Genomic DNA, 24,807 nt, shown 5'->3' on the forward strand with positions numbered 1-24,807 from the left:
TAAAGCATTTAAATGCTTGTGCCTGGTGCTCAGGAAATAGTGATTATTATTATTAGGAATGAATATTGGAAGTCTTCATTTTGTCAAATCTTGTAAGTGGGAGACTCCTTTGCAAATAATAGAATACCAGATATAAGTCAAAGAGTCAGAGGCACTTAGAAAACTCTACTCTGGACTGAGACAATATATGGAGTCTAAAGACAAATTCATTGACCAACAACGAGAAGGAACAACCTGGAACTTAACAGCATTAATACCTCAGAAATGGCCACAAAGAAATACCAATATACACAGCTGTTTTTTGCATTATTTAGTATTTTAAAAATTGTAATGATTTTGTATCAATGGTAGTTTAAAGCAGCAGGTAATTTTACATGAGAGAATCAAAAACTGAAATTACTGGTTTAAAATATATAAAACTACATCTAAAAAATAAAAAAAATTCTAATGTGTAATCAGGGCAATATAAGCATATCTATAATTTGTTACTTTATTTTGCTGTTTTAAAATATTGTGCTGCCTTTATAAGATGTAATTTGTAACAAATACCAGCTCTGATTAACTTTATGTCACTTTATTATTACAATGCTTTGCAGTAAATTTTGCTACTAAAATACACCTTTTAGCTGAACAACTATAATTCATCTCCGTGTTAATTTTTAAGGTGCAGGTTTGAATTCATTATTAAGACTGAGTTGCTGTAAAGAATTGACATACCTTTCACTTGATTTTGAAGTAACTCATTGACTTAGAATTTGGGCCAGAAAATATCCCAGTAAATACAATGAAATGATGAAAAAGTCATGTTAGGTTAATGTAAATATCATTTGTGGATTTTCTTTTATATGTAAGATTACTTCCTCTTCTGCTTACCTAACTCTGATTTTATTTAAATTGGATTTCTGCTTTTTGTATAGCATTTCTGTTTGTTCAGATAATTTCAAAATGTCTTAAGTTTTAACTCTTGCAGGACTGAGCTTTTGAAATACTCCAACCATGACTAAAAGAGAAGCAGAGGAGCTGATAGAAATTGAGATTGATGGGACAGAGAAACCAGAGTGCACAGAAGAAAGGTTGGTTTTTTTCCTGCATTTACCACTTTTTATAATTATCAGCATAACTACTTAAAATTAAGAATCAAGTCATAGTTTTGGGGAGACTTTTTTTTTCCAACTGACCTCAGCATTTTGTGGGATAATGTATTGCTTTTTTACCTTTGACTTAATTGCTTTGTAGCTGGGAGGGAAAGACCGTTTTAAAGTAAAGGTAGTAATAAATATAGCTGATAATGATGAAGCAATTGATTGTGATGGTTCCTTCCACTAGGGCACGGTTTGATTCTTTTTCCTTTCCTCAGTGCTGGTTACTTTTATTTCAGAAAGAGTTTAATTCACAAACTGAAATAACTTAACAAATATCTATAAGTAACTGCTATAAACTAGTAGCTGTCAGGAATATATGAATAAATGAGACAGTAACCTGCTCTTACAGAGGCCACATTGTATTTGAGGAGGCATACAGGTATATGGATAATTACGTGCACAGTACTAAGTATATAGTGCAGTGAAAGGTGTTAGTTTTGGGGATAGTAATGGACTATTACTCCATTAAAGAGGTAGAGCGGTGGTAATGAGTTCAGAATCCAGGGACACAGTCTGGGTAAAAGATTTGAGAGTCAAGAAGAAGCTTGAGGAAGATGATGGCTAGTGGTCCTTATGTTTCTCTATAAAGCAGGAGATGAGATAATATGTTGAAAGTAAAAGGAACTAAAGAGTAATAGAGGACTTCTGTGGAATAAATGAAGGTTTAGAACAACTCTGTTGAATGGACAAAATCACTAAGGTTGCCAGGGATGCTGAGTGTTGAGAGTCGAGCTGAGATTTAAAACCTTAAATTTTTAATAGAACTTTTCAACATGTTTGAGTATGCTCTTTTCTCCTCTCAATTATCAGATACATATATGTATGTGTGCATGTGTGTTTATACATACATATGTGGATATATTTATTTTTATGTATACACAAATGGCCCACATATCCTAAAGTGTTTACTGTTTGGCCCTTTACAGAAAATCTTTGCAGATGCCTCATGTAAGAAATTGATAGTTACTATGTTAACCTGGGGAGTAGCCGTAAAAGAGCATTTGCTGCTATGAAGCTGCACTACATAGTTGTTGTGCAGGAATTTAGGTCCAGTGATGTGAGATCATCCAGTTTTTCGGGAGAAATTCAGATTTTTGCATGAAGTTTCCCAGGGTTTAAATGGTGACAGCACAATATTTAAACATTTTTTAAATGTTGAGCTCACATAAAATAGGTCTTTACCAATCTAAAGGTGACATTTCTTTTAAAGAATGATTGTTACAGAAAAAGAAAATTACAGCCTATTTTACTGTCACTAAAGAATTTGGTAGAAATACTTAGCCAAAAGACCCAATTAATTTACCTTAACAAAAATAATAGTAATAATAGTTTACTATCATTTAAAAATAATCTTTGTTTTAATGAATGGTCTACTATAAATTTTTAAAGTATTAGAAGAAATTTAGGCTATATACATTTATTGAATATGATGCATATATCGCATTATACTTGGAATTTATGTGAAAATGGAACTTGACAAATTTTTAAATACATGATGCTGTCTTTGACAACTACAAATGAGAATTAAATCATATTAAAAGTAAACATGGTGTGAAACTTAATTGAATTCCATATTCACCGATTTATAGATACTTGAGTCTGTTTTCTCTTTGATTTCATATAAGGATTTGAAAAAAAGAATTATTTGCCAAAGATTTTACCCTCAAGGCACTCATGATTTCATAGAATTCAAAGTATGAAATAACAATATAAAAGAACTTCAGAGTTTTAAAGCAGGAATGTATTTTTTTTAATGTGGACTTATACTGATTATAACCAGTAGATCTCAAATTAAATGGAAAGTATTTTATATAACTTATATTTTCATGCCTTATTATGTACATTTATTTATGTTGGGAAAGGAAATTGACTAGTAGAGATGGCATACAAATTTTGAGGGGACTTTTATTTTCCATTCTAAAATTTTTCAAAATAAGTTGAAAATGTAGTATTTTTGTTTCCCTGTAAATATTGTATATGCAATATTTATATGTATATATATACACTTAGCTACATATATATATATCTAAGGAGATTTGTTTGCAGGGGTGCTTTAAATTTCATGCTAGCATTTCTCTGCAATTTAGTATTCAGTTTGGCAACACTAGTTGGTGATAAGCCTACCACTATGAATAGTGTCTATGCAGAAATGAGTTTCAAAAACCAGACTTTAATATCCAGGGTAGAAATATTTGTTAACCATTATATCCTTTAACTTTATTAGTATTGTAGAACAAGCCTACACCCCAGCTGAATGTGTAAGCCAGGCTATAGACATCAATGAGCCAATAGGCAATTTAAAGAAACTACTAGAACCAAGACTACAGTGTTCTTTGGATGCTCATGAAATTTGCCTGCAAGATATCCAGGTAATTTGTTTTCTTTTGAGATTTATATTTCAGCATTTAAGTCTGCATTGGAATTTTTTTTTTTTTAAGATTTTATTTTTAAGTAATCTCTACACCTGATGTGGGGCTGGAACTTACAACCCCCAGGGCAAGAGTCACATGCTCGACCAGCTGAGCCAGCCAGGCACCCAGAAATATTTTTTTGTTAGCCTTTTATCTCTATAGCTGTAGTCTTTATAACTAAATTTGACCTGTATTACAAAATTTAAGCATTTAAAAATAAAAGTTCTTCCAGCAAAATTCCCTCCATTTAAAATTGTATCTAAAAGATTGAGTACTAGCGGCAGCTGGGTGGCTCAGTGGGTTAAGCGTCCAACTCTTGATCTCAGCTCAGGTCTTGATCTCAGGGTCATGAGTTCAAGCCCTGCATCAGGCTCCACACTGGGTGTGTAGCCTACTTAGAAAAAAAAGTCTTGAGTACTAAATTAAACATTTGCTTTTTACTTTGACAAATATGAAATAGGTTTAAATAAATGTGAATCAGAGCCTAAACATAAAGTAGTGAGAAGCACATTGACTTTGGAACTTGGAAGTGTGTCCTCCTCACACTTCATTCCTAACTAGCTTTTAGCTTCTTTGTGCACCAGTGAATTTTGGATAAGAACTTAAACAGCAGTGTATACATTTCTTGGAGTTTATTGCAATAGGATTTTACCTGTGGTAGTATTTTAATAATATACTATGTTTACAGCATATTCATAGTCATGTTTTATAGTATTCTTTCAAGAAAGGTGGTATTTTCATGTATAAAAAGTAGCTTAGATAGAATTGCTCAAAGAATTTCTCTAGACCTTCCTTGAACATATGAGTAAGTACTAGAGTTTATACTGTTTTTTATCCTAACTTATACAAATACATAGTGTGTCTTCTTTTGGATTGTTTGGTTTTCGTGCTCTTTACTTCTCCCCTTTGCCTGCCTTGTGATATAGCTATTCCATATGTTACAGGATTTTTGCCTTTGTTTTTTAAAAATTAAAATCATCATATATGTATTATTTTTAAATAAGATTTTGATGTAGAATAAGTTGAAATGTTTTGATGAAATTTGTGCCTTTCAGTTTCCACTCAACCATATTTTTATCTTTTCCTTTCAGTAAATCTAGTAAATGTTGGGGGGTGGGGGGAGGCGAGGATATTGTTCTTCTAAAATTAAATAATGTATGTGGGTCTAATATTTTTAATAATTTTATGATTTAAAATTTTTCTTCTCTCAAGGAGAGAATAAATTAGCACAATCTTTTTGGAAGATAATCTGGTATTTAGAGTCTATTAATTTTAAATGTGAAATATCTAGTAGTTCACCTCAATAAATTGTTCTTAGAGAAATCCTCACCTAGGTGAGCAAAGTTGTACATCTGAGATGTTCATTGCATGGTTGTGCAGAAACTGAAAATAACTCAAATGTTCCAAAAACGTGGAGTTAGAGAAATAACTTCTGTAGATTGGTATCTAAGGCAGCCATGACAAATTGGTGAACCGGAGCTGTAGGGGCAGTTTACCTTGAACGAAAGAATGTTTGCAGAACACTGCTACATTATCTCATTTAATATTCACATTAGTCTTTGCAATCAGCATATTCTTAAGTACATTCTGCAGATGTAGAACTGAGATTTATAGATAAATAATTTGCCCAGTGCACAGCTACAAAGAGGTACATTGGAATTTGAACCCAGGCCTGTGTGACTTCAAAACTCTTTCTTCAGTTGTTCGAGGCAGACTTCTAAGAAAGTCAGCTCGGCATCACTGAGGCTTCACCTGACTTTCTCACGTGTAAAGTGAAGAGAGATCTGGACTTGATCTCTTACTTACCTTTCAGCTCTAACATTTGTTGCTTTTCTTAGCATACCTGATCTACCCAAAATGAAAATATTACTTGCGAAGTACCCAACGCATCGTAAGTTCTCAGTAAATATTAGTTGAATAAATAGAAATAGCATAGCTCGTTGTATCACAGAATTCCAAGCTAGCCTAGGATGTAAAGCATTTTGCAGTCTTCCCTGTCTCCCTTCCTCTCCTCAAAAAGAATGTGAGATTAACAACTTCTCTTCTTCACGTCAATTAACCACATGCACTTGGAGTCAGAATGCTTGCTGCTTGTGGTGATGCTTTTGTATTTTCATATGAGTGCTGACTTGAAAGCCGATGGAAAGTAGCAGGGTTGTGCTAATTTGAGGAGTATGTGAACTAGCTGGTGTATTCAGTACTACCTGAGAGTTAACTTCCAGATGCCTCCACATGCTGTAGCTTCAAGTAGATCATACCAGTGTCTGTTACAGAGAGGAGAAATCTTGATATTAGGAGAGTTTGTAACAAAGCATCAGGCCTACTTCTTTTAAGAAGTAAAACTACCATGTTTGACCTGTCTTTCTGCATGGTTATACAGTTTGTCTTATCCCTGTCGTTAAACCTAAAGTCATTTAAGATTTAGGTTTTTTTTTTTTTTTGGTTGTTTTTTTTTTAAGATTTTATTTATTTGACAGAGACAAAGCGAAAGAGGGAACACAAGCAGGGGGAGTGGGAGAGGGAGAAGCAGGCTTCCCACTGAGCAGGGAGCCCAATGTGGGGCTCGATCCCAGGACCCTGGGATCATGACCTGAGCTGAAGGCAGATGCTTAACGACTGAGCCACCTAGGCGCCCCTAAGATTTTAGGTTTTATATGACATTTTTAATATTAGAAAACATGTTTGTACCATGATTACAATATTGACTGAATTCTTGGGAATGGGAGTTGGGTGGAGCTTTGTACCTCGCGCTGCGTGAAATGCAGACACAGATATATACATTATTCAGGATAATTGCAATGCAAGTTTACTTTTAAAATGGTGACAGACAATGTCTAAAAGTGTCATCAGGTTGCTGTTGCGTGAAATGCATTCACTGTAAGGGAGATATGGAGGATAAAAACACTGATACTAAAAAAAAAAACATACTGAAAAGATAGAGGATTATGCTTGAAGATATCAAAGCTAGGTTAAGTAGTAAGGTCATAAGTCCTTTAACTTTTTTAACTTCATTACAAGAGATTTATTTATTTATTTATTTATTTATTTATTTTTAAAGATTTTATTTATTTATTCATGAGAGACAGAGAGGGAGAGAGAGAAGCAGGCTCCCAAGGAGCAGGGAGCCCGATGTGGGACTCGATCCCAGGACCCTGGGATCATGACCTGAGCCGAAGGCAGACGCTTAACCATCTGAGCCACCCAGGCGCCCCAATTACAAGAGATTTAGAGTTAACCTTGATCTTAAATGTGTGGCATGGTTAGGTTATAAGGGGGACATGGCAAAAATTATGTTAATAGATTTATATAAATCTCCCCACTAATTAAACACCCTTGCTTATTCATGACAGATAAATTGCATTATCTTCTGCTTAAAATATATTTACAGAATAAACAGTTGCCTTTTGGCATTATTTAAAATCCTAGACTCCAGAGCTAGAGAAAACCACCACCTCAAATAAATCTGGTTAATTTATGTTGTCCTTAGTTACTACCACAGTGGTTAAAATATGTTTAGTTTTGGCAAAGAATTATAAGATATGACAACTTGGATAATTAGATGTGTTCTTATAATTTCATTAGTATGCCTCAGTAATTAAGTCTTGTTTGGTACATCCATTTGTATTAAACCTGATGACTAAACCAAAGTAATCTTAATCATTTTCTCATGTTTAGCTGGATCCAGAACGAAGTTTATTTGACCAAGGAGTAAAAACAGATGGAACTGTACAACTTAGTGTACAGGTAATTTCTTACCAAGGTAAGCAACTTTTATAGTTACTTAAAAGTTTAGCTCATGTTTTTTAAAATACGGGAGAACTCAGTTTTACAAGGTCAGGGTGTTTTAGGTGGTTGTCTAAATTACTTAATGTGTTGTTGTAGCCAAACACTCATGCTTTTGGTTTAATAATTATATCTGTCAGGGTGAAGCAGGTAGTATAACGTATTCTTTTTTTTCTTTCTTTTTTTTTTTAAGTATAATATATTCTAGTTTTTTCAGGGAAGGATATATTGTAAGGTAGAAAGAGCTGGAAGAGCAGGTTCTGGTTGACTTTCTCAGAATGCCTTAGCCACACTGCAGAACTGGATTGCCAAGGAAGCTGTTGCCCTGCCATGATCTGGAAAATGCCAGATCTGAAAGCCACCATGATAGCTGTCAACTTAGAACCCCTCTGCCTTCACAGTGATCACACTAGCCAAAAAATGGGTTCCATGTGCCTACTTGTCCCTTCTTAACTTGTTTCCAGATAGAAGGCTTATGCCAGTGATTTGGGAGCCAGAATCCCAACTGGAACCCTCGCCACAAGGAAATCTATTCCCTACAGTTTAGCACAGAGAGAGGAATTTGCAAAAGATGTTGAGTGACTCAGTCAGCCATATCCATCACAGTATTTTACTAATCTTGTGTAAGTGCAAAAGTTAGAGAATTAGGAAACCATATTTGGTAGGTTGAATTTTAGTTTTTGTGGCTTGTTAGGTGTTCTGACCAGAGTTTTACACTAATTTTAATGTTTGAACATATTATATTGCTTACAGTTGCATTTCACAAATCATACTTCTCTCAACTATAAAAATGGTAGTTACCCCTTCCGATCTACAATTTCCCCAGTATTATCATTGACAATAAGAAAGAAATTCTTTGTTTTATCTTTAAAAGCCTAGTCACCTCTCAGTGTAAGTGGATTTGGGAAGAGCTGACTTGTTGAAATTTGAGTGGAGGATTAGGGAATAAAGCTTAGAGAAAAAATTTTTTTAAAGTTAGTTATTTTTCTCATGTATATTTGGAAAAGGGACTTATCTTTATACCATATAATGAATGATAGCAATACATTTTATTATAGAGTTGGTTTTCAGGGAGGATTGAAGTTGAGTTTTAATCTTTCAAATACACTTTGATTAAATTTGATGCAGATTTTAACAGAATCAATGACCAAACAGTAGCTGTTAAGTAATAATGATAGTTTTTTTAGAGCTGTCATTGTAACAGAACTATCTGAGATGATTTTATGAAGAGCTAGTTTATTTGTTTTGAATATCTTAAGAATTTTGGGTTTTTTTTTTTCATTCAACTGAAAATGGAAATCAGAAGTTAATGTGAACTTAATTTTACAAACTCAGTGCCTATTCATTTTTAAACATGTACTTTGACCTTTGAAAAGAAAAGCAATCAGTAAATAATTTTAATTTGCTTAGAAGGACTTTTAAAAATTCTACAGGTGGGTAGCTACTCATTTATACTTTCCTTAGTCTAGTTTTTATTTTCTAACCCATATTGGTACTTTTTTTCTAACAAATGTTTATATGTAGCTGTGTGTGGTGGTGGTGGTGGTGTTTTTATATCCTTTTAGACTTACAGAAAAGTTGCAAGAGTAGTAAGAGAACTCCTGGATGTCCTTTACTCAGATTCTCCAAATGTTAACTTTTATTACATTTGCTTTATTCTCCATCCACCCGTCCCCACATTATTTTTTTTTTTGCCCAGTTGAAGAATAAGTTGCAGACATGATTTCCTTCTATCCCTAAATGCATCAGTGTATGTGTTTTCTAAAAACAAGGAATTCTTTTATATGACATTACAGTTATCAAAATCAGGGAATTAATATTAATACAATACTGTTATCTACTGAAGTACTAGTGAATAATTGTATTTGCGTCTAAAAGAGAGCATTTGCTCTACCATTTGAGAACATATAAACTAAGCTAAATTTTATTTTTTAGTGACTTTTGTGTTTTCATTTAAATTTACTTTTTTTTTTCCACTCTTAAGGAATTGAACCTAAGCTAAACATCCTTGAAATTGTTAAACCTGCGGAAACAGTTGAAGTAGTCATTGATCCAGATGCCCATCATGCTGAAGCAGAAGCACATCTTGTTGAGGAGGCTCAAGTAATAACTCTTGATGGCACAAAACACATTACAACTATTTCAGACGAAACCTCAGAACAAGTGACAAGATGGGCTGCCGCTCTGGAAGGTTATAGGAAAGAGCAGGAACGCCTTGGGATACCTTATGGTAATAAAATACTTAATTACATGTTAGTAGAACAATAAGAATTAAGCTTGACATAGAAGACACTAGGGTGAGTAAGTTATAATCTATTTTAAATGAAAAATTTTTAGGAAGAATGTTGATTTTCTGTATCTCTCTTTTTATCCCCTTTGGACAAATATTGTCCCGGGTGCTAGGAATACAAAGAAATTAAAAAAAAAAAAAAATTCTGTCTTTAGGGTGTTCATAGTGGAGTTGAAGAGAGAGAAGATAAATGAAAAGAGAGAATTACCATTAAAAGTAGCATGGTTTTAAGCTGTCAGTAACTTATATAAAGGGAATATGCTATTAGGATCTCAGAGATCGGGGCACCTGGGTGGCTCAGTCAGTTGAGCATCCGACTTTTGACCTTTGCTCAGGTCATGATCTCAGGGTCCTGGGATCAAGCCCCAAGTCGGGCTCCATGCGTCAGCGTGGAGTCTGCTGCTCTCCCTCTTCCTCTGCCCCTCCCCCACTAAAATAAATAAATCTTAAAAAAAAAAATCTCAAAGGGATTGCAGTGGCCTGGGGGAACATTGGGAAAAGGTTTATTATTATAGACAAACTATTGAGCAGAGGACAGTCCATTTAGGAAATGTATGTGCAAAAGTTAGACACGGGAGTGAGTATGCAGGAGTAGCAAGAAGATTTGGTGGAGTTACTCTCTAGTATTATAGAACTGCTTTTGATTGATGGACATGACCATGGGAGATGAATATGGCAGCAGTATATGACATACGTTGGAGCAGGTAGAGACTGAATGAAGGGAAAACAGGAGCATGTTATAGTTGAGCTCTGACTAGGTGATAATGTCTAGGTTAGCCTAGACTTGATAATTTGTGTGGGAAGAGTTGAATGAAACCAGCGATGGGGCTGAGCAACTGACTGATGGATTATGTGAGAGAGAGGAAAGATTCGAGTACTGATGCAACTTCTCAAGCTTGGGTGACTAGGGCAATGATTATACTAATGAGACCTGGTTACATCTTCATTACATATTTAGTGAACTACCTATGCCAGGCATCAGTGTTAAACACTGGACTTTCAATTGCACATAAGAAAGATAGGCCATGCCCTCCAGCGCTTAAGTGGGGGAGGTGGGGAAGTCTGGTATTGGAAAGATTTTTCAAGGGAAAATGTTGGTAGTACTTCATTTTGAAGTGATAGTACATATTTCAGCTGAAGGTAGCCAGAACGTATTTTCAGGTACACAAGATTTGGGCTGGAGATAAAGATGTTTTCTGGGACTTAGCTGTGTTGAGTTTGTATTGAAGCTGTACAAGCATATACAGTCTCTGATGGAGAGAGATAAAATGGAAAAGAACACAACGTTAAAGGCTGGACCTTGTCGGCATTTCAGGTTGAGGAAAAGGAATGGAGACGTGGAATAGCTGAAGAGATAGAAGGAAAATAAGAAAAAAGAGTTTTAGATGGACAAGAGTGGTCACATCGCTGACAAAGTAAAAAAAAATGCTAACTGAGTAGTATCTATTAAATTTGGAGATCAGAGGCTCATTGGTAGATTTAGAAAAAAAGTAACTGTAAGACAAAGCCTAATTATAGGAAAAAATAGACATTATAGAAGTAGAGAAAACAATATTAACCTTTGGGGGGCAGATGGGAAGAGTGTTGGGGGATAAATATTATTGAAGCTTCATGAGTTGTTAGTAACCTGAGTATTTGTAGATAAAATGGTGTGGCACGAGCAGGAGAAGGATAGATGAAGGAAGCCAGGAGAGGGGCTTTTAATTGGAGCCTAAGAAGGTAAACCCAGTTCGAAGGATCAGATAGAGCCATTCCTCAGGTATGTGGTTGACAATATTGTTACTTATTTTTGACTTGTAAAAGCTAGCATAGATGTCATGCTTGGTCTTATTGTTAGTGAGTTTGAAGTCACCTTTGAGAGGGGAAATGCTGAGAAGGAAAGAAGAGAGCGTAAAAACATTTGAAATATTTTACGTAGTTTACTAGACTTTCAACAAGAACCCTTCAGTAATAGGATTTTTTATGGAGAGTAGTATATAATACTGAATTGTAGAGAGCAAGATTATAAACTCTGACTCAAGAGTAGCTACCAGGGGTATCATTTACTTAGAATAAAGCTCTTTTAAAACACTTGTGGTTTATTTAGGTACAGGAAGACTTTTTAAGTCATTTTTTTTCTGTCATGAAATTGTTAGCAACTGGGAAGTTTTAGAAATTTGATTACTGTTTTCTTAGGAAACTATCATTTCAGGTTTCTGTGTCTGTACCTAAGGGTAGTCATTTTGAAATTGCTTAATTCTCTGCAAAATTGAAATATGGTTAGCTGGTCATAGCTACTTTAAATCTCTTTGAAATATTGATTCACACCGGACAGTTCCCTAAAGTTCATTTTATGCATATCAACTTTGTATCTTGACAGGAGCTTAGAGCCACCTCTTCATATATATACAATCCCTTCACTTTTATATTTTTCCAGGACTCTAATTCTTTTTCCTGCTGATTGATTGATTTTTTTTACTATTTCACATTTAAAAACTACAGATGAAACTCAGTGAATTCAGAGTAGTTAGAAGTCTGGTCAAATGGGAATGTTAAAACTGACTAAAAGTAAAATTAAAGTCAATATTCATTCTTGTCCTTTATTAAACAATATTGAAAAGATGGCTCTGCTTTTTAATTTTTTTTTAATTTTTTATTTTTTAGTCCAAAATTTCACAGATATTTTAAGAAAAAGGACAGAATTAATTTATTTCCAGTGTTGAAAAAAAATCATAAATATACCCAGGTTCAACCACACTACTGACAGAATTGCTACTGAGTTTCAAAAGAGGGCAATGTGTTACCTGTAAAAAAGTTGCCCTTATTTATTTATTTTTTTTAAAGATTTTATTTATTTATTTGACAGAGAGAGACACAGCGAGAGAGGGAACACAAGCAGGGGGAGTGGGAGAGGGAGAAGCAGGCTTCCCGTGGAGCAGGGAGCCCGATGTGGGGCTCGATCCCAGGACCCTGGGATCATGACCTGAGCCGAAGGCAGACGCTTAACGACTGAGCCACCCCGGCGCCCCAAAGTTGCTCTTATTTTAAGGTTGATTTTACTTTCCCCTCCCAGGATATCAGTTGTAATGCGAGTTGCGTATTATAGCAGTTTAACGGTTTAGTGAACTACCTATGCCAGGCATCATGTTAAACGCTGGACTTTCAATGGCACATAAGAAAGACAGGCCATGCCCTCTGGCGCTTAAGTGGGGGAGGTGGGGAAGTCTGCTTTTTTATTTTTATTTTTTCTTCCAGTTGTTTGAATAATAAAAAAGAAAGATAAATACTCATGTTTTTGGCTCCCAGAATTGTTAGATATTCACATTTTAAAATACTATATATTCACACAAAAATAAAGTATTACAGAGAGAGTTGATTTGTATGTAACTAGCTCTCCAGTTCCATAGCTGTCCCCCAGTCTCACAGAGAAGCTCTCATTGTGTATCTGTCAAGTCTGGTTTAAAGAAAGTCAGTCTTAGAAAAACAGTTTTCCTTTCTTCAGTCCTACTCCCCACTTGCAACCACTTTCCACCTTACTGCTTTTAATCATTATTAACTTCTTGTTACAGTAGATGAGGTTTAGTTCTCTTATATTGTTTTCCCCTGCAAAGCAAATAGAACCTTATCTTTCCCCATTTTGTGAATATTCTTACATAACTTTTAAGTCATTAGTTATTTGTGTGTATTGTGAGAATTTTTCATATAACCGTGACTGCATTTTTACAGCTTCTGGTTTTCCTGAAGTTCCAAGTTGACTTAATTTTTAGTTTGTGGATTTCTGTATATACCAAGACTGGCTTTCTCCCATTTCCATCACTCTGTAATTTTTCCCAAATTCTCAAGTATTTCTAGATTGGTTTGTAATCTGCCACAGCGCTGTCTGTCATCCTCGGACATCCTTGACTTTCCTCCAGTGCTGGATCCATTTTCCAGGATCTTATATTTTCGTTTTTCCTAGTTTTATTCTCACATTTACTCATTATTCTCTCATTTTTCCTTACAGGTTTCCTTAGAAAGGGCACCTAGGAAATAAAAGTTGTTTTTATTTTTGGTTTGGGGGGGTGTTTTTTGTTTTTTGGTTGTTTGTGGGTTTTTTTTTTTTGGTGGGGGACACTACAAATCTGGAGAATTGACCAAACACCTGACAGGAGTAGAAGGTTGGTCTGAGGATTTAGGGTTGCCATGTATGTGAATGCTGCATTCTAGAAGTGGAAAGGGAAGTGCAAAGGGTCTCACTCTTCAGTTTGTAGACTTTTAGTCCTGGGATCGGTATCCATTTCATGTCTGTCCCAAAAGTTCTGGGATGTAGGGATATGGAAGGGGGTGGGGGGATATGGACATGTGTGTGGGGATGCTTCTGTTCAGTTGGCTCCTGAGAATGAAGGAGAGGCCCTGGAGGTTCTAACCACACCATACACTTTAAATTAGTCCCTCATTTTCCACTTACACCTCTCCTGCTACCTGGAACCAATATTGACATGAGTCAATAAGGGGTTCTGCAGTCAGGAAACGCTTACTTCTTACTGTATCCTCCTTGATAGATATTTTGGGTCATAGCTTCTACTTCACTTGATTTTCACTCTGCTGTCTTTAAAAATTAGTCGAAAATCTTCCGTCCGTTTATCATTTCACTCATGTTCCCATGAGTTTACTTCCTTTAAAAATTCCTTTAGTATCATTTTACTAGGGTCTTAGAGAAATAAGCAGGGAGAATATGCACAGACAATTAGTTATGTTACCCCAGAAGTCCTGATACTATTTAAGAAAACAAATCAGACTGTTTGCATTTGCCCCAACTTTTTTGATCATGACACTTTTTTTTGGTTCATGTTTATGTAAAATGAGGTTACTTGATCTTTTAAAGGGAAGTGTGATTCAGGATAGCTTTTCTAACTTTCTGTAACTCTTTCCTCTGTTATTTTCAAATAGTATTAAAAACAGAGCCAGTAGAGGCACCTGCCTGGCTCAGTCAGAAGAGCCCGTGACTCTTGATCTCGGGGTCGTGAGTTCAAGCCCCACGGTGGGTGTAGAGATTCTTAAATAAATAAAACTTAAAAAAAAACATAGCCCCTGGCTTTCTCAGTTCCTGTCTGTTCCCTTACTCCACTTTCATCTGGACCTCCTCTTTTTCTTTGGTGTTCCTGTGCTACTCAATTTAAATCCCATTCCCTCCAGTTTCTCATTGTGTTCCACTCTCCTGGATGTGATCTGTGGCTCAGTTTGAAAAATCCAAAGGTGGTGCACTGCTCCAGCCCCTTAAACCTTACCATGGACCTTTGTACTCAGCTGCTGTTGGATTGGGCAAAACTATTTGAGCTACTCCTTTGAGCTTGGCCTGTTGTGCTTTCAGTGAAAACTTCTTGGCTGTGTTCAGGTTCTCCTGTGCTCAGAATGAAGAATGGGTCAGATTTCCCTTTGCTTCCCCCTTTGCTTTCTTCTGAATAGATACTGATACCATGAAGGTCTCTGACTGTTACTGCTTTGTCTTCACCTGTGTGTATTTGGCTTCCATGGGGATATATTGTCACCTGGTTTTATTGTAAATGTACATGGATTTTGGGTTTTGTTGTCTTTTGCTTTTAGTGGTTTTTTCTTTAATGTGTACATTCAGAGACATTAAAAAACTTCACTGCCATCTTAGAATCCTTCTCCCTTCTCCTCTTTGTGAAAAGATCAGATAAAAAATCAGTTCTGTGCCTGTGAATCCTGTATTAGTTTGGTTCATCTTTTATTATAAATTGGCTCTTAATAAGTACCTAAATGTCTTTTTCCCACTTATTCCAGTTGAATAGCATGCATCTTGGGGAGCATGTAACCAGTACTATTTAGATAGATCATCTTCTCCATGCAGAAATACCTATACCAAAATTAATTCAGCCAGTTTTTACTAAATTTATATGGGTAGAATACTCCATTAGGTGCCAGGGATACAACAATGAAATGTTTATACATGTTGGTCATCTTTTTCATTTGTGAACTCCATTAGATAGTAAAAAAATGATGAGGAAAATGACTATTTGGATTTACTTATCATAGATTTAACAGATTATGCTATGCATAAGGCATTGTGGTAAACTCCAAAGATACACTGGTTTATAAGACACAGTCCTTATATTTAAGACCTTAATGTATTACAGGGAAAGACAGATGAGTAAACATGCAATTTGCATGTTGTATTATAAGTGCCACTAAAGGGTATATATAGGAGCACCAGGTTTTTATAAGAAGCAGAAGGGAGAAAAGATTATGTTGTGCACATTTTGGAGAATAAGTCTAGCTCCTCAGAACCCCCTTACAGTTTTCTTTCTTTCTTTTTTTTTTTTCCAGTGTACCAAATTAATACACTGCTACAAAGTAATGTTTAAAACTTGGAGAACGTAATCCATTCTCTCCAGAGTAATCCCATATTTTATTCTTTCAGTTGACCCATTGAAGAGCAATTTTACATTGTTTTTCTTGATAAAATTCTAGACTAACTGATGTAAAACCAGGTGAATTCATTAAAAATTTAGATTGAGAACTTGAAAAGGATATGAGGAGAAAATACAGTATTAAAAACCTTTTTGAGTTTGTGAACTCAATTAGATAGTAAAAAAATGATGAGGAAAATGACTATTTGGATTTACTTATCATAGATTAAGTAAATACTTGGGGAAAAAACCTGTCTGGATTTTTCTCCATATGTATGTGTGTATGTATATGTGTATTGACAAATTAACCGTGAATTTATACATATCTGAGATAGAACTAGGCTAATGGTAATATTTTTCTCTTTAGATCCTATACAGTGGTCCACAGACCAAGTCCTGCATTGGGTGGTTTGGGTAATGAAGGAATTCAGCATGACTGATATAGACCTGACCACACTCAACATTTCCGGAAGAGAATTATGCAGTCTCAACCAAGAAGATTTTTTTCAGCGAGTGCCTCGGGGAGAAATTCTGTGGAGTCATCTGGAACTTCTTCGAAAATGTATAAAATTTGAATTGTTATCTATTTGTACTGTAACTTGAATTTAACTTTATTTCTTTATAACTTTGTCTTCATTGTTCATTGTGATCATTGATAATAGCAATAATAATTAACACCTATTAATTGTATAAGGCTGTGCTGGGAGCTTTATAGATATTACCTCATTTAATCCCTCTGCTAATGCCACAAATCATTACTTAACTTATTTTTTAGATAGGATACCATGGCTTAGAGAGCCAGCCCCACAAGGGTACAGGGCTAGGGAACGGCAGAGCCAAGATCCAAAACCAGACTGAAGAACATCAGAATCCAGGCTTTTAAGATGATGTGACCTGCACTTAGCTCTCTCCATAAATTCCAGTCTCGTTGACTTCTGTTTCATCAGTCAGTTCTTTCATTTACTCTTCATCTTCTGGAAATTTAAGATTGTCCACAGATTTCTTCCCTCTTGTTCTTTTCATCATTAATGGAATTAAACCTAAAATTTCTTTTAATTGAATGGGATCTTAAGAGAAAAAGAAGTGTAAGTGTGCAGTCCTCTGTTTTGAAGTCTGCTGGTTATAAGTGTTTCCATGTTGGTTCCACAGACATTATTATTATGATTAAGTGACTATATACAGAAAATAGAAACTACTTGGCTGACCAACAAAAAGCTCAAATAAATTTAAATTATTTTGTTTGAATTTTAATCCATCTTATATATATATATATTTTTTTAAGATTTTATTTATTTGAGAGAGAGAGAATGAGAGAGAGCGAGTACATGAGAGGGGGGAGGGTCAGAGGGAGAAGCAGACTCCCTGCCGAGCAGGGAGCCTGATGCGGGACTCCATCCAGGGACTCCAGGATCATGACCTGAGCCGAAGGCAGTCGCTTAACCAACTGAGCCACCCAGGCGCCCTCCATCTTATATTTCAGTGACTATCTGTTAAAGTATTGTAGCAGTAACCTGTTCCCTAACACCATTCTACAGGCTAGAAATGCTAGCCAGACCCACATACTTTGTGTGAATAAGACAAACTCTGACTTTGTTTTTGTAGTGATTATGGAAAAAAGGTAACTGGTAGGGTTGGTTCTATTATGTGCCCAGTAAAGGAACAGCTCTGGTTGGAGGGATTTTCCGCAGGTATATGAAGGCTTAGGGTTTTCATCTGGGGTTCATTCTCTGCTGCTGAATAAGAAATGAGCTCTGGAAAGAGGCTTTCCTTCATTGATTATAGTTTCTCTTTCATGGAATCTCTTAAATATTAGAGGGGAGAAGTGTATATTGACACTGAAAGTCTTACTGCATTCATTACATTTACAGAGTTTATTTCCAGTTTTTCTTATTAGATAAATAATTTAAATGTTCTGATTAAAGGTTTGTCCTTGGTTTCACAGGGTTTTTTTCTTTCTCTACACAGCTTTTCAGATAAAAAAGAAAACTCTTGAATTGTTTCAGGTTTTTAACATGTGAGTCATGTTTACTGAAATGTATCCTTGTAGGAACTGTCAAGATGAGGACAAAGACAGTGTTTAGACTACAGTTTAAAATTGGTGGGTTTTGCTCTCTCCCCCACGGCAGCACTTTGTTGTGGTTGTCTCTGGTTCTCCTAGCGCTTCTCAATCTTTCAAGCTTATTCAGAGACTTTTCCTAGTATGGGGAGCGGAGGAATCTTGTGTATCTATTCATTTCCTTGAAGTGGGGAGAATGCTCAGAACTAGGAATCTGGATGAAGCAGTAACATCTCCAGTTTACGGAAAAGTTAAGCTATGTTTCAAGCATTGCGCTTTTTGAAAACATCTTCCTTTATTCCTTATAGCAGCCTCATGAGGTGGTAGGTGGGGATATCTCATTTAAACATGAGGAAATTAATGCTTAAGTTGGTTGAATAATTTACCAAAGTCACAGAGCCAGTAAGTGAGTGCTAAGATCAGAACCAAGATCTCAGGCTAGTCCCATATAATTGTATCCCCAAAGAAAGCCCCCATCTGACAGGTAGGGGTTTAGTCCCCTTTTTAAAAGTTTCTCAGTCCTTTCCAGCTGTGTGTGTCTGGAACTGGATCCTGGCATGGCACCATAAGTAGAACTGTGCTCGGTGCCCAGGCTAGGACTCACTCAGTACACAGATGATTGCTGGTGGGTACAGCTTCAAGAGAAAAGCATCTAATCTACGATAGGCACTAAATAAATAGGCTGAAGTATTAGAGTATGGGAAATAGGAATTCTCATTTAAGAAATAAAGAATAGCATTTGAGTAGGGGATAGCAACAGATGAGTAAAGAATGGATCTCTAAGGAGGTATATTAGGACCTTTTACAGTGTAACTCTCATGTTGAGAGCTATATTTGTAGCCATCGTTATATTATTTCATTCACTTGTGACTTTTAGGACGACTACAATTTTATTGAAAATTTAGCTATCTTTAGGGAGCATTATAAAATTAAAGCAGTCTTGTGGTGCCTGGGTGGCTCAGTCAGTTAAGCATCCGGCTCTTGATTTCAGCTCAGGTCATGATTCAGGGTCATAAGATCGTGGGGCTCTCTGCTCAACAGAGTCTGCTTGAGATTCTCTCTCCCTCTGCCCCTCCCCTGACTCACTTTCTCCGTCTCTCTCTCTCTCTCTCTCAAATAAATAAAATCTTAAAAAAAAAAAGTTAAAGCAGTTTTATTCAAATCTTTTATTCAGTCTCTTAGAACAGATTAGTAAGTTGTGACCATCTCTCCGTCATCTTGACTGCAAATGCATATCTAGCAATTGTATAAGCAATTTCAGTGTGGTATACATGCTCATCTTTGATTTGATCTTGAAGATTTCCATGTTTTAAATGGTTTTATACAGATAGATTTAGATATAGATATTTATGTTATGGTACTATCCAACTCGGAATCTGAACTGCTCTTTTATACTGTAAATTATAAAAAGTAATTCCATTTTCCTAACAGCTCTTAACATTAAAAGAATTAGAGCTCTCCATCTGTTATTTCTCTTAAAAATATCTTTTCTTTGCAAAGTGACTATCAGATATTTTTTAGGTTATTGTGCCAATAAGTTTTATTTAATGTTTTGCTTTTTAGTTTATTTGGTTGGTTAGTTGAATTGAGTTTTACTAACTTGAGTTTGCATTGCTGGGGTAAATGTAAACAAAAATTTTTATGTGTGTTCTTCAGATGTGTTGGCAAGCCAAGAACAACAGATGAATGAGATAGTTACAATTGATCAGCGTGAGTATTCATCCCGTAATATATGGCCCATTTGTCAATAAGAAATTTTCTTTTAAAATTCAGAACTGCAAGGTAATAAAATTAGTTTTTAAACTTTTTATGAAGTATTTTAGATATACCAAGAAATAAAGTATAGTAACTAACATCTGTGTACACCGTAAGAACTAAAACTTTATATATCAATTTTACCATGTTGTAGATCTCATTTTAAATGACTATCCTGAATTTGATGTTTATTATTCTATACATATTTTATATTTTTACCAATGAGGCAACCACACTTTATAGCATTGTTTTACCAGTGTTTAAACTTTTTGGGTAAAATGATATTAAACTGTACATATCCATTTATAACTTGCTTTTTGTGTAACAGTTATGAGACTTGTGATGATACTTACAGTGTGATTTCATTTTCACTGCTGTCTGTTATTTTTAAAACTCTGAATATCATGGAATGAGTATTTGTAAGAATGTGTGAGAGATTCTCTGGTTTATCACAGGGGTTCCCCCTTCCAGCCTGACTAGGGATTACCACAGCTTTTCACCAAGTGGTGGTAGGTGTTGATGTTCTCATCAGTAGTGCGAATGAGTTCTCATTTGACCGTATTTTCTCCCAACATTTGATAAACTACTTTTAATGAAGAAATATTCTTAAAGCCAATGTTTTTATAATTCCTTGTGTAATGTGTATACACACTAAGTCAATTGAAAATAAGACCAACTCTTATTCCCCAAGTTAAGATTCACAACCCATAATGCAAACATCATACCTTATCCTTGGAACTTCTTTGGTAATTTTGTTCAAAACTGCTGTGGATTAAGGCTTTTTTTAAATGAGGCCCTTTTGTTGAGCTAATTAGAGGGGCATCAGTAAAACTAATAGCATTTTATGTCTTTCAGTAATTTTTTTCACTGCTTGTATTAGAAGGAAAAAAACTCCCTCCATTTTTCTTCGCAGCTGTGCAAATTATTCCAGCATCAGTGCAGTCTGCTACACCAACTACCATTAAAGTTATAAATAGTAGTGCAAAGGCAGCTAAAGTACAAAGAGCTCCAAGGATTTCAGGAGAAGATAGAAGTTCACCTGGGAACAGAACAGGTATTTTTGCATTATCTTACGGTATTTATAAAATTTGTCAAATCATGTGTATTTTGTTTTATTTCACTGTATGAAAATATGAACATAGATTATTTCTCTGGCAATATTTAAACAGCATTTGTAAAAAAAAAAAAAAAATTTGTTTTTAACAAGGTTGAGGAATGACCCAGAGAAGAACCTATTTGTTGCCTTTTGCCTGCTATTAATCCATGGCACTGTGGTCAACGCTTGTCCTTCTTGTCAATTTAGGAAACAATGGTCAAATCCAACTGTGGCAGTTTTTGCTAGAACTTCTGACTGACAAGGATGCTCGAGACTGCATTTCTTGGGTCGGTGATGAAGGCGAGTTTAAGCTAAATCAGCCTGAACTAGTTGCACAAAAATGGGGACAACGTAAAAATAAGCCTACAATGAACTATGAGAAACTCAGTCGTGCATTAAGGTAAACATTTATCATTATTATTGTTTATTATTTTTTTTTTATTATCAAGCATTTCTAAAAAATGACTTCTTATTCTAGGTTTAACATTGTTATAAAACATTAAAAGACTTGTTCATAAGATGTTTATTTCATTAAACAAAGAGCTGAAAGTTTCACACTTATGTTAAAAGTGACTTTTTTTTAAAGATTTATTTATTTTATTTTATTTATTTATTTATTTTTAAAGATTTTATTTATTTATTTGAGAGAGAGAAAATGAGAGAGAGCACATGAGAGGGGGGAGGGTCAGAGGGAGAAGCAGACTCCCTGCCGAGCAGGGAGCCCGATGCGGGACTCGATCCAGGGACTCCCGGATCATGACCTGAGCCGAAGGCAGTCGCTTAACCAACTGAGCCACCCAGGCGCCCAAGATTTATTTATTTTAGAGAGAGCGAGTTTGTGCGTGCTTGAGCATGCTGGGGTGGGGTGGGGGGGCAGAGGGAAAGGGAGAGAGAAACTTTAGCAGACTCTGCGCTCAGTGTGGAGCCGGGGAGGCGGGGAGGGGGCTTGATCCCCTGATCCTGAGATCACGACCCAAGCTGAAACCAAGTCAGACACTTAACCGACTGTGCCACCCAGGCACCCCAAAAATGACTTTTTACAAGATCTTTAGTAATAATTTTGAGGCACATATTTTTTTTTTAAGATGATTCCAAGATTATTTGCTTTTATCTGGTTGAAAAGCATATATTACTCTGTTTAAAACTTACATGTTTAATCTCTGAGTTTTTTGTCATTTACATAACAGATAAAGATGCTGTCATTTGCATAGGTGAATTGAGTGTAAATTTTAGCAAAGATGCAGATATTTTCTGTTTTTATAACTAGGTGCAAAATGTCGCCCCATTTCTCTGTTATTTCTTTCCCTTCAGCCTGCCTGTATCTGAATATCCAACCTTTACACAGATTGAAATGAAATAGAATAAAATTATTTGTAACATAAGTAGTATGAATTTTTTTGACATAATTACTCTCAGAAATTATGCTTACCCCAGTGATGGAAATTCAATATGTGCATTTAAGTAAAAAAGCAGGATATATGAATATATGGAACTAATGTCTTTTTGGAAGAGTGAACATAGTGTGAAATAGCTCTGTAATTTATCTCTATTTCTAAATAATATGCTTTTACTGCTACTTCATGTTTCATTTGGACATTGTGAATTTCACACTGAGAGATTATGATTCACCTCTCATCACTACACACACACACACTCTCCCTTATCCTAATGTAATTACATAATTATATGGAAATGGTGGTTATATCAGTATTCATTGTTAGGATCATGATCATGTAAGTTCTGTTACATATTTTAGCATGATTATTTTTCTTTTCCAAAATAACTGTTTTCTTCAGCACTCATAAGTAACTAAAATGCTTTCTTTTTTTTTTTTAATTTTATTTATTTATTTGAGAGAGGGCAAATGAGAGAGAGGGTATGAGTGGGAGGGGAGGTGGGGGTGGGGGCAAAGGGAGAGGGAGAAGCAGACTCCCTGCTGAGCAGGGGACACCCCCCACCCGCAGATGCGGGACTCGATCCCAGGAACCTGAGATCATGACCTGAGCTGAAGGCAGACACTTAAACTGACTGAGCCACCCAGGCGCCCCTAAAATGCTTTATTTTCAATGTGTTTATCACTTATTTAGTCTCACATACTTTGCCAACTATCTAAAGATCGTTTCCATATAATGAAAATTAAAGCTGTCATTTTTGGCAGTTGATATAATTGCATATATACAAGTCCCTTCAAAATTATAGATAAATTATTAGAATTAATCATTAAGATGCCAGTTCTCCTCAGATTGATACGTTTCAATGCAGAAAGTTTTTTTGTAGAACTTAACATGGTGATTGTAAAATTTATGTGGGAATATAAAGTGCCACAGTAGCTAGGATACCCAAAGATTAACAGAGTGGGAAGACTTGCTTGCCAAGAGCTTGAAACTTGCTGTAAAGCTACAACAGTAAGACAGTGTGTCGTTTGCTTAGGAGAGACAAATAGACCACAGATTACAATAGAAAGCCCAAGTAGAACCGAGGATATAAGAGTATTTGACTTAAAGATGGCGTGGGGAAAACACATGAGAAAAGACCCACTTTCAATCGATGGAGCTCGGACAGTTGACTGTCCATATGGAAAAAAGTGAAACTCGACCCCTTCCTCATACCATACTAGAAATCAGTCCCATGTAGCTTGTAGCTCTAAATATGGAAAGTAAAATAGGAAAGCATCTAGAAATACCTCCATGGTGTCAGTAGGTGAGGAAAGGCATCAGACAGAATTGACAGCACTAATCCTGGTGGAGAAAATTAAGAAATTTAATTAAGAACTTTTTTGGTCAACAAAAGCCATTGTCGGGAGAGTGAAAGGCAAGCCACAAACCTGACATAAAAGTCATGTCTGAAGTAACTTAAGAACTCTTACAAATCAATAGAAGAAATAGAAAAAATAGTCAAGAGACATGAATAGACACTATGGACTGGAGATTATCCTCATGGCCAGTGACTGTTCCCTGCAGCGCACAGCCTCTTTCGTAATCAGGGAAAGTTGGTTGGAAACCACAATAAAATGGCACAATGTATATCTCAGGATGAGTAAAATTTAGATGCTTGCCAATGTACCAGGTGATGAGGATATAGAGGACCAGGAATGCCTCTACACTTTTGGTAGGAATGTAACCTGTAACCCAGCAGTTTCTCTCAATATCTACCAAACAGAATTGCATGCATATGCCCGCACACATGCTTATAGCAGCATTATTTATAATATCCAAAAACCAGAAACCAAATACCTATCACTGTCCAATAGGACAGTGAATAAATGAATTGTGGTAAACAAGAGTGGACCATGTGTCCATGGAAATGAACTGGGCTACAAGCACTGATATGGATGAACCTCACAAATGCAATGTTCAGCAAAGGAATCAGACCCAAGAGAGTATATATTGTATGAATGCATTTATAGTGTAAAGTTCAAGAAACAGGAAGAGTAAATTACAGCATTTAGGGATGCATGTTTGGGTGACAAGCAATGAATTACCATCATGGAACAGGATTGTTTTTGCCTTTTAGAGTGAAGCAGGGGTAGTGATTGGGAGGGACCTTGGAGGGATTCTAGGGAAATATATTTCACAATTTAAAAGGCTAAAAAAATACAAGTTTAAAAAGAAAAGGGCAAAATCATATCCATGAAAACATAGGTATCGTGTACCTTTCTACTTTCTTCGTTTTAGAGAGGGTACAAATGTGATGAATGCTATTATATGTGGTTGTATGACAGCATCTAGTAGATTGAAGGACATACTAAGGAAAATTAAAACAGTGTTTGTATTCTTTATCACCTCATACCAAGAGACATAAGATTATACCAATTCCATTTTTCTCCTTGAAATATAAAACCACTTTCTTCCCTTTTTGGTCTATTTGTTACAGCCTTATATATTA

At 35.6% G+C, this 24,807-nt stretch overlaps 2 protein-coding genes across 5 annotated transcripts in view; both read left to right on the forward strand.

The window, feature by feature from the left end:
- Positions 1-24,807, forward strand: part of JAM2 (junctional adhesion molecule 2) — a 427,760-nt gene that overhangs the window by 73,146 nt on the left and 329,807 nt on the right. The window lies entirely within an intron of this gene.
- GABPA (GA binding protein transcription factor subunit alpha) overlaps positions 1-24,807 on the forward strand; it is a 33,306-nt gene that overhangs the window by 5,899 nt on the left and 2,600 nt on the right. For all 4 annotated transcript variants that reach the window (XM_081798981.1, XM_081798976.1, XM_081798996.1 and 1 more), the window contains 8 exons: positions 971-1,073; positions 3,367-3,511; positions 7,229-7,313; positions 9,321-9,566; positions 16,383-16,577; positions 19,728-19,781; positions 20,740-20,880; positions 21,130-21,322. In XM_081798981.1, coding sequence (XP_081655107.1) covers positions 997-1,073; positions 3,367-3,511; positions 7,229-7,313; positions 9,321-9,566; positions 16,383-16,577; positions 19,728-19,781; positions 20,740-20,880; positions 21,130-21,322 — 1,136 coding nt within the window. In that variant the 5' untranslated portion in view covers positions 971-996. The remainder of the gene's footprint in view (positions 1-970; positions 1,074-3,366; positions 3,512-7,228; positions 7,314-9,320; positions 9,567-16,382; positions 16,578-19,727; positions 19,782-20,739; positions 20,881-21,129; positions 21,323-24,807) is intronic.

The sequence above is a fragment of the Leptonychotes weddellii genome, chromosome 1, assembly GCF_054177405.1.
Source record: "Leptonychotes weddellii isolate Sample4059 chromosome 1, ASM5417740v2, whole genome shotgun sequence".
Lineage (NCBI taxonomy): Eukaryota > Metazoa > Chordata > Mammalia > Carnivora > Phocidae > Leptonychotes > Leptonychotes weddellii.